Source organism: Episyrphus balteatus, chromosome 1 (assembly GCF_945859705.1).
Source record: "Episyrphus balteatus chromosome 1, idEpiBalt1.1, whole genome shotgun sequence".
NCBI classification, from domain to species: Eukaryota; Metazoa; Arthropoda; class Insecta; order Diptera; family Syrphidae; genus Episyrphus; species Episyrphus balteatus.
In genome coordinates, this window is record NC_079134.1 from 161,300,460 (window position 1) to 161,310,364 (window position 9,905).

A 9,905-nucleotide genomic window follows, 5' to 3' on the forward strand; every position below is an offset into this window, starting at 1 on the left:
CCTTTTAAGTTGAAAAAGTTGCAAATTCTACTGAGGAAAGAAGATATCCAATGGTAATCAGATTAATGGAACGAATTCGGCAACATAGAGAAAAGCAGAAGAAACTAAAAACAATGTCATCATCTTTACGGAATTCAATTGAGCAAATTGGTCCTTCTGACAATGTCGATAGTTCAAAACCAATGGAAGTCGAGACGTCTGAACAAAATTCTAACCAATCTGGTAATTCATCTTCAACTACTATCGAAATGGAACAAGAACTTCTCGAACCTGTATCTTCACTTCACAGCAATATGGAAGTTGAGAGGCAAGAAGAAAATTCTTCCAAACCTGGTAGTTTTATCCAAATAATTTGGACCCCCCGCTAATGATTAAATTATATTTCTCTATTTAAGAACTAGACAACGAGAGATGTCAGAATCTTAAATTAAGGAAGAAACCACCACATCCAAGTGCTGAAGCTCAAAAACAAGAAGTTGCAATGAATTCATCATCTTTGGACAGTACAGATAAGGACAAAAAGGATCAACTTAAGTCAAATTCTCACGTGGAGCAGGCTAGTGAGGATATGCAAGTTGAGATGTTAGAAAAAAATTCCTTTGACAACGGTAGTTTAACCCAATCAAATATAGGTTGGCCGCCACTAATATAAGTTCATTTTTCTGTTTAAGAATGCTTATCGAAGGGAATGTCATTAAGGAATGTACACAGTTCAACTTTTTCTTCTAGAGATTTAGAAGAGGAAAGTCTTGAACAAAATTCTCCTCATGATGGTACTTTTATAAAAAAAATATGCTTCGGACTTTTCTAATACGTAATTAATTTCTATATTCAAGAACTTGTGGAGTCGACTAAACACAAAAGAAGTTCGATAAATACTTCAACTGAAGCTCAAAAACACAATGAGACAGTTAAAAAAACAATGACATCATTGAATCGTTGTATATATTATACAAAACCAGGCCACCAATTAGAATCAGAGGCGGTGGTTACAACTCCTCCGGGACCTCAAAAACAGGAGGAACCAGTGCAAAAAGCAATGACGGTATTGAACCGTTGCATAGTTTATACAAAACCAGGACCAGTGTACACAAAGGAAGTCGAAAACCCAAAACCAATAACGAAATCCCAACCATCATCTTCATTGGGTCCAGTTCTAGATATGAATTCGATAATTTCTGGACCTTCTGTTGAAGCTTTTTTGAATGATACAAATGATTCAAAATCATCTAAGGTGTCTAGTCCTATAGTGGATCAATTAAGATCAACTAATTCAGCTGTTGATGTGAAAAGTAAAATGCCAGAACAAGTTTCTTCCGAGTCTGGTAATATCTATTATAAAAATCAGTTGGGACCTCGCTAATATGTAATTGTTAATTTTAGATATGAAGCCGGTAAAGACCAAAGGTGAAAAAATCCGAGATTTCTTTTTGCGAATAAAAGAGAAAGTTAAACAGCAACAGCAAAATGGAGAAATAATAACGAATCAGAATCCATCATCGTCAAAGACTCTAATAACCTCTGATTCGGAAATGTGTGAAGCTTTTCCTGAATCACAAATTGAATCACTGAATGTTACTACCAAGTTGGATCCTTCAAAATCATCTAAAACTAGCAAATCTTTTGCGGATCAAAACAAAGTACTCATGAGTGGTTCAACATCATCTGCGATTGATGATGGAAAAGTTCAAAAACCTATCCTTCAAAATCCTCCTCAAGCTGATGGTATTTTTATGAAAATAATTTTAAAAGTCGTTAACAGCAAACAAAAATATATTTTTCTTTTTAAGGATGGAGACCAATTCCTAATGCCAAAAAATGCGGAAAAAGGTATAAAAAGAGAATGGCCTTTTTGGCTGCAATGACACCTGATTTGCCTATTGCTGAACAATATAAAGAACGATATAAAAAAAGAATGAAAGAACCACCAAAAGAAACAGCGAACTGTTCAACGACAAATACTAATGTTAAATTGCATGATTTGTTTTCGCGTATAAATCCTACAAAATATACTGAAACTGAGGAAAAGGGACAAATTCTTAATTCAAAATCACTGACGTGTTCTGATTCAATTGTTTCAAATAATTCGACTGGTGAACAAAATAATAAAAGCATAAGTGAATCAACTTCAGCTGCTATTGAATATCTTGACAAAAAATCTCCGGATTCTGGTATTTTAATTGAAAAAAAAAAATATTTTTTTAGACCTCGCTTATCTTAAATTGTATTTTTAATTATTTAAGGACAAGTGCCAAACGCTAATAACAAACCTAACAATTGGGAAAAGCCTATGCCCACTGCTGAAGAATATAGAAAACAAACAAACACTTTGAAACATTCAAAATTTCCTAAGGCGGATATTTTAAGGAGAAATACTAATGTTAAGCTCCAGGATTTGTTTTCGCGTATAAATGATACGAAAAGTACAAATGATGCTGGTATTTTATTGTTTTTCATTCATTGGGGTCTAACTAATATGTATTTTTTTAAAGAATTGATCCCAAAGGCTTGTGTTAGATATACTCAAGAAATTCAAAATCATCCATTAAGGAAAAAGGCGAGAGTAGAAACTGATACGAATTCTAAATGAAACTGAAGATCTCAACAAAATGCAAAACTCTAGCATAGATAAAACCAAACGATCAAAATTAATAATTTGTGAATATGTCTCAGTGGCAATGAAAGTAAACAAGACTTTCGAAAATTGTTGTATTTATTTTTTGGCGTTTGAAGTTGTTACTTCAGAGACAAATGAGATTGTTCATCTGCCGCTTAGATTGTAAAATTGAAATTGTTAATTATGTAGATCATGTTTGTAGTTCTGGCAAGTTGCAATCTATATGAAATTTGAAAAAAAAAAATATAAAACAAAATTGTGAAGGTTTTCTTTGGTTGAAGTTTATGTACATATATTAGATTTCTTTTACATTTTTGGTAGTAGTTATTGCTTCAAAATAACATCACTTACAAATCAGTTTAACTTCTGATAGTCACCACCAAAGAACACCTACAAAATATAAATATAAATTTCTATCAGAGAAATCCTTGCTCATTTTTTTTAGATCATTTCAGTAGAAACAAAATAGATAGATACCAATACGCCATAGTGAACCACTTCCAAAATTTAAAAATATAGTTAAAATATAGTTTCTCATAAATGTCTTCTTTCATTTGATAACTTATTGTAAAAATAAAACATTATTGTCCTATATAAGGTCCATTGTAAAGGAATAATTATAATCGAAGTTGGACACTGTGGCGTATGTGTAACATTTTTTTGTTGGAACCATTTTTTTAAAACATTTATCGTTTTAAATCAAGTTGTTCTATATTTATAAATCCATGTCAGAATTCGGTTTGAGGTCCAATGCGTTTATTGCGCGAAATATTTTTTGTTGATGCACTACAAAATTGTTATTTTTTTTTTTGTTATTTTTTGTTTACTGAATTTAATAATAAATGACATAAGTCTCATAAGACCATTTGGAATTTGTTTTCATTAATTGTTTAGCTTTCTCGAGAAGAAAATATGGGCAAAAAGCATTATCGATTTAAAACGGTTGAGGAGAAATTAGTATCAGTATTATATTATGAAAGGCTTTCTAATTAAACAAAAAATAAAATAACAAATTAACTCATTCATTCATTCCATTAACATCAAAAATACCTATACCAAACATTTGTGCATTACTATTACAACTTTTTTTTTGTTTGCCTGTCTGTAACTAAAGTCCGATAAAAATTTTATAGAAATGGCCAATTACAAGTGTTACGTGCCATTGGCAAGACGATTTGATGGTTTAATTGGAAACAATGGAAGACGATCTAATCAACAAAATGATAATCGACGGAATCCACGGCTTAGAAGGCGACGACGTTATTGGCATTGATCTCTTAATAATATAATATAGATTAAAAGATTATTATTATTTTTTTTTTCTACTAAATAATGTTACCATTTCATTATAAAACAAAATGTCATTTACCTAAAAGTTACTTTGTTGTAACACAAATTTTGTAAATAAATTTAAAATCTGCATTAAAAAATGATTTTCTTTTCTACAAAATTTCCTTAGTCGGATGCGTTTGGAAGTTTTATTTCTTAAATGGAATTGAAGTAGAGTTTAAATATACTAAAAAAAAAATTGCAAGTCTAGTTTGTTTAAAGTTCTAGTGACAAACAGTGACTTTATTGTTTCCATTTTTTTTGTGACTTTCATTGCGAAATTTTATCACGATTTTGACACGTGTTCGAATAAAGTACAGATACAATTTTTGTGAGTTAAAAAAAAAGTGAGTTATGACGTCAGTTAAGCGTTTCATTGGGACTGATTATTGATTAATTTAACAAAATAATTGTGTTTATTATTCAATTAACAAATCTTTGGTATATAATTGGTTTTAAAGATATTTTTTGGGAAAAGATACAAAATAAATGTTTTCTTAGCTTTGATGGAAAAAGAAATAAAGAGGTTAAAAATTATGTTATTATAACGAAGGAAATCATAGGCAAGCGCATGATTCCAAGTTCAACTGTAAGGTGTGTTATGGACTCCAAACCAAGACAGATGCTTTATTGGACTGCATTTTTATTTTTGTTGCAGAAAATATCTAACTTAGCTTCAATGACGATATCCTGACCGATTTATCACAAAAAAAAGGGAGTTATTCTGTAGTCTGATGGGTCAACATTCTGTATATATAAAAAAAAAATGCGTGAACTTAGTTATGTTTTTCATTATTCACTAATTCGGAACCAAAATTCGGACCCTAATTCGGACCCCAAATTTTGTAAACCTTATATTCTGTATTTAAAAGTTCTATAATTAAAAAATTACGTAGAATGTAACTTAATTACTGATTTTTTTAATGTACTCTAATACTTCAAAAAGGTGATTGAATTCTGTATTTATGAGACTGGATTCAAATTCAGGACCTTAAAAGCCTTTCCAAAGTATATGTAGACTTAGGCTTAGGTTAGAGAAATTAATTAAAAACATGTATTTAAAACTTTCTTAGTCTTAGTTCTTAAATATTTTTCTTTTCAATTTCTCATAATACGTAGACATTTAAATATTATTTTATACTTTTAAATTTTAATATGTTTTAGTTTATTATTTATTTATTTATCACACTGTTATAATTAATATTTTTAATATGTAAATAATATTAATTATTGTATATAATAATATATCAAACGTGAGTTACAATTTTAAGTTTTTAAAAATTCTCTTAAAATTGGTTTATATTTAATTTCTTTTCACAGAATCATCAATAATATCACTGGACTCACCATCACCGCCATCAAGTCCACTACAAACATCTGATGAAAATACAGGTAAAATCCTTAACATTAAAATTATAACTTAATTTAAAATTCTGTTCTCTAACACACAGGTGTGTCATCAACAACAACATCATCAAGTTCATCTGGACCACTGACGGTGAATTCTAGCGAAAGTGCTGGATCTGGGATGTTATTGAATCCTTTGGCATTGAACAAGTAATAAAAAAAATTCTTACATCTTCAATGCAAAATATAATTTAATTAATTTTTTTTTATTTATTTTTAATTTACAGCAAAAACAAAAGATTAAAACTGCACAGGAATCAGAAGTAAGCTGCCAAATGGACGAATTTTTGTTTTACCTATATGTTAAGTTATACATCCTTGGTTATGAACAAGAGTGTTAACTTCCTACTTTTCGTTTAAATCTTTTTTTTGTTTTGCATAGTTTTATAACGTTTTTAAAATACAAACACTTGAAAATATAATTTTGCGAAATAAATATTTGCTCCATTTAGACTAGGATCCATGACAACAATTTTTTTGGTGAAAGGTAGAGCAAAAATTTATTGGGTTTTTGGATAGGTTTTTAAAAACTGAGAAGAAAAAAAATGTAATTCAAAGACATATCCAAAAACACCCATTTAATTATTTGCTATCACTCATGTCCAAAAAATTGATGTGTTATCTTGGTTAAACAATTAAATAGATTTAATTATGAGTAAATATTCACATTATCTCTAACATTTTGAATATTATTTTTGTACGTATATTTTAATGTGCTTACCTATTTCCTAACATTTTGACTATTATCTTTAATTATTTGTTAAACTTTTGTTATAAAAAGTTTTTCTTTGTTACATAAAACACTGTTAAATAAAAGAAAAAAAAAAAAACATTTGAATTACTAAGCCAAAAAACCTGATGAAAAAAAATTCAAAGTACAATGATTTATCTAAAACAAATTATTAAAAAAAAAAATCCCTTTAAAATATTGACAAAAACAAAGATAACTAACTTGAATCTTTCGAATTATGGATAAATAATTACTAAAAAATTTTGAATTCATGACTTGGTTAAGTTATAACCGGATAAAGATATTTTTGCTGACAAAATTGATTTATGTTTAAAGAACAAAAAAATACAATTTAAAGAAAAGTAAAAGCTGAATAAAATTTTTCCTATAATAAAAACAAGAAAAACAAAAAAGATGTAATTTTAATTAATTTTCTTTTCATTTATAAAAACTTTACACCAACTCATTGTAAATACATATAAACAGAAACAAAAACAATTGTTAAATTCATAACAAAAATTGATTCTAAATTTTGTGGACTAAGTAAAAAATCATCAATATACAAAGGATCAAAGAATTTTGTGAAAAAAAATTGAGGAGAAAAATAAAGAAAAAAATTATTGTTCTTTATGATCTCTGGCACTATTATAACGATTTTGTATAAGTTCAGTTAAAGTCAAAGATTAAAAAAAAATAAAAAAAAGAATTCATTGATATAACAAATATTTTTTCTATGATGAAAATAGTTGAAAAATATTGAAATCTTGATGGAATATCTATTCCATTCTTACACCATTTAATCGAAGAACTTAAAATGTACGCTTAGTTTCATCACTGAAATGGTCCCGACCCAAATATTTGACAACAAGTCGAAATAAAACTGGACCCTGTTTGGCTTCTGACAAAAAAAAAAATCTCGTACAAATTTTATTTCTTAAAAAAAAAATTAATTGTAAAACATGAATAAAAACGTAGTAGATGTTAGTTTTTAAATTTGTCTAATCAAAATCAGCTTAAAGTAAAAATATCGATTTGAAATAAAATTTAAAAAAATAGAAAAAAGAATTAACATATTTTTATATATACAAAATTGAAGAAAATAACAAATATATTCCAATATTTTAAGAAAGTTTCGAAAACACTTGAATTATTTGCCTAAACAAAATTGAATATTTTGAAAAATTAACAAATGAAATTCTAAAATAATTATTTTTATAAATTTTAATTTACATCAATGTATAAAAATAAATATATGTAACTCCTTATACAGGCATTATAAATAACCGAAGAAAATTTTTGCTGTTATTTTTTGTTGTGCTTAATATCTGAGCAGGAAGATGTATTCGTCGTTATAGTTCGTGGTAAGTTTTTTTTTTGGACAAATTCAGTGCAGTGTAGTAAGTTGAAAATTAATTTAGCTGCAATTTACTCAAGATGTAAATTGCTATCAAAATGAAGAGAATCCCATCAAATGGAAGAGAATCCTAAAATCTTGGAGAGTTGATCATCAGATAAAGTTTAATCAATTGATTAAAAAAGTTGAATTAATTCGGGGCAGTTTTTCGAAAAAAACTGAACCTAACTGTGCTACAGGGGTTATGTATGAGGGTTTTTAGTGCCCACTTTGAAATCTTCCCGTAATTTTTTAAACTTACTTGAAAAATATTTGGAACTCAGTAGGTAAACATATTTTTAAAAAACTTTCGAAAATCCTTGAAGTTAGGCAGCCATATCTCATTGTTAGCTAAGATTATTCCTAACTTATAAAAATTGATTCTATAAGAGCATTTATAAATTGAAAAATGATGAAAAAGTAGTAAAAGCGTAGATTGATTCACGACGGTTGTCAAAAGTCACATACAAAAGTTGAAATAGTTTTTCAAAATAATCTTGAACTTTGCAGACAATTTATTTGCTCAGGTTTGGACAGCCACCAAAAACCGCAAAAAAAAAAATAATTTAACAAATTTTCGACTTTCGTCACCACTATTAATATTATTAATGCAAACAATTCAGAAAATTCAGAGCTATCTTTTGGTATATTCAGTTTAACAATGTTGTTTTTAACATTTTTCAGGAATGACGAAATTCAAAAGCTCGTATTGATATATCCCATACAAAAACAAGAAACACAACATATTGTTTTTTGATTTCTGAAAAACTTGCAAAAACGACTTACGAGGTTATGAAGTTTAACCGTCGATTTGTTCTTTAAATCCCATAAAATACCGTTAATTTAAAAAAAAATTCCTGATCCGTTTTCCTGATCGCTATAGCCGCCCCTAAGAAAAATAAAAAAGAAACACAAAATATCGTTAGAGCCGTTTTCGAGATATTTCAATTTTACTTAAATCGGTATATGATAAGTACCGTTATTTTTGGTCCAAAAAAATTAATTCCAAAAACCATTCTGGAGAGTCTCCAAATAACGCTACATACCAAGTTTGACATTAATCGGTCCATCCGTTTAGGCTGTAGCTCCTTATACAGACAGACTGACAGACAGACTGACAGACAGACAGACTGACAGACAGACTGACAGACAGACTGACAGACAGACTGACAGACAGACTGACAGACAGACAGACAGACTGACAGACGGACTTCCGGGACCCACTTTTTGGCATTGTCTACCATCGTAATGTCATGGAAAAATGTTATCTCAACTTTTTTTTTGTACAAATGCATAACTTGATATATAGTACCTATATCGCAAGTAAAAATTAAAGGCCCAAAATACGCACTTTGGGGCTGTCCAAACCTCAGCAGACAAATTGACTGCAAAGTTCAGGATCATAAAAAAAAAGATTGAAATAAAAATTATAAGTGAGACACTTGAAATTTGACTCTTATAAACATACGAGCCCTTTCCGACATTGCGTTTTTTGTTTCAGATATGAATTTGTGGGGAACAAGACCAACCATTCATTTCGGCACAAAAAAAAAAATAAAATTAGGTAAATTAACAAATTTAATTAATATATTTCGTTTTTTGTATTGCTGGATTAAGTACTTATAATTCTTATTTTACCTTTTTTTTTTGCTTCTTTAAATTTAATTAAATTTTTTTTCTACAAAAAAAAAAAAAAAAAATACAAAAGGTACCTTATGCATTTAAAAATATGTCTCCATGGAGTTAAAATTGTCGAAATGCGTTTAAAAAAAAAGTTAGAACACCAGTTGTGTTCAATATGAATTTTGTTCTTGCTTTCTTTTTAACTCGTTTTAACTTTATAGCAATTCAAATAAATTGATTTTAAATGATGAAATATTTCGAAAAGAACTGCAAGTCTAAAGTCTTGTTAATGAATTATTTACTGTTATTTTTGAGGGTTACTTACAGTTAAATAAAACTCATTACAATACTCTTAAGGAGAATTCAACCAAAATTAATCACTCAAGGGAATTGTAACCACGCAACAATAAAACTTTAATCATCTTTTACTATCTAACCTAAAACAGTGGTATTCCCCCAAAATGAAGGGATCTCGATTTTAAGAGTTATTCTAACAGAATAGGTAAGGTAAGCTAACGTCGTCATCGGTCGTAGTGTACCACAAACACCCTAGTCACAGAGTGTAATTACACCCCATTTTATCATATAGATTCCATATTTAAGGAGAATTTCTAGAATAAAATGTACACACACGTGAGCAGCATAATTAATGATTCGTTTACATAAAAATATTATAGAAAAAAAGAATCTATTTTGAATTTGCATGAACTTTAAAAGTGTGCGAGGAACACACAATTTTTTCAATTTTTTTCAAATCCCCCATTTTTCCTTTTCTTTTGAAAGTGAAGTATGCGTTGAGGGTATAT

The 9,905-nt window shown here is 28.6% G+C and overlaps 1 protein-coding gene across 8 annotated transcripts in view; it reads left to right on the forward strand.

The window, feature by feature from the left end:
- LOC129921308 (E3 SUMO-protein ligase PIAS2) overlaps positions 1–7,348 on the forward strand; it is a 52,079-nt gene extending 44,731 nt beyond the window's left edge. For 4 of the 8 annotated variants that reach the window (XM_056003081.1, XM_056003079.1, XM_056003078.1 and 1 more), the window contains 8 exons: positions 10–336; positions 396–608; positions 672–773; positions 837–1,325; positions 1,384–1,725; positions 1,791–2,171; positions 2,244–2,438; positions 2,493–3,413. In XM_056003081.1, coding sequence (XP_055859056.1) covers positions 10–336; positions 396–608; positions 672–773; positions 837–1,325; positions 1,384–1,725; positions 1,791–2,171; positions 2,244–2,438; positions 2,493–2,590 — 2,147 coding nt within the window. In that variant the 3' untranslated portion in view covers positions 2,591–3,413. Of the gene's footprint in view, positions 1–9; positions 337–395; positions 609–671; positions 774–836; positions 1,326–1,383; positions 1,726–1,790; positions 2,172–2,243; positions 2,439–2,492; positions 3,414–3,750; positions 3,906–5,266; positions 5,339–5,397; positions 5,504–5,580 lie in introns of those variants that run through there. The other 4 variants (XM_056003080.1, XM_056003082.1, XM_056003088.1 and 1 more) reach the window with 4 other exon arrangements.
- The last annotated feature ends 2,557 nt before the right edge of the window (positions 7,349–9,905 follow it).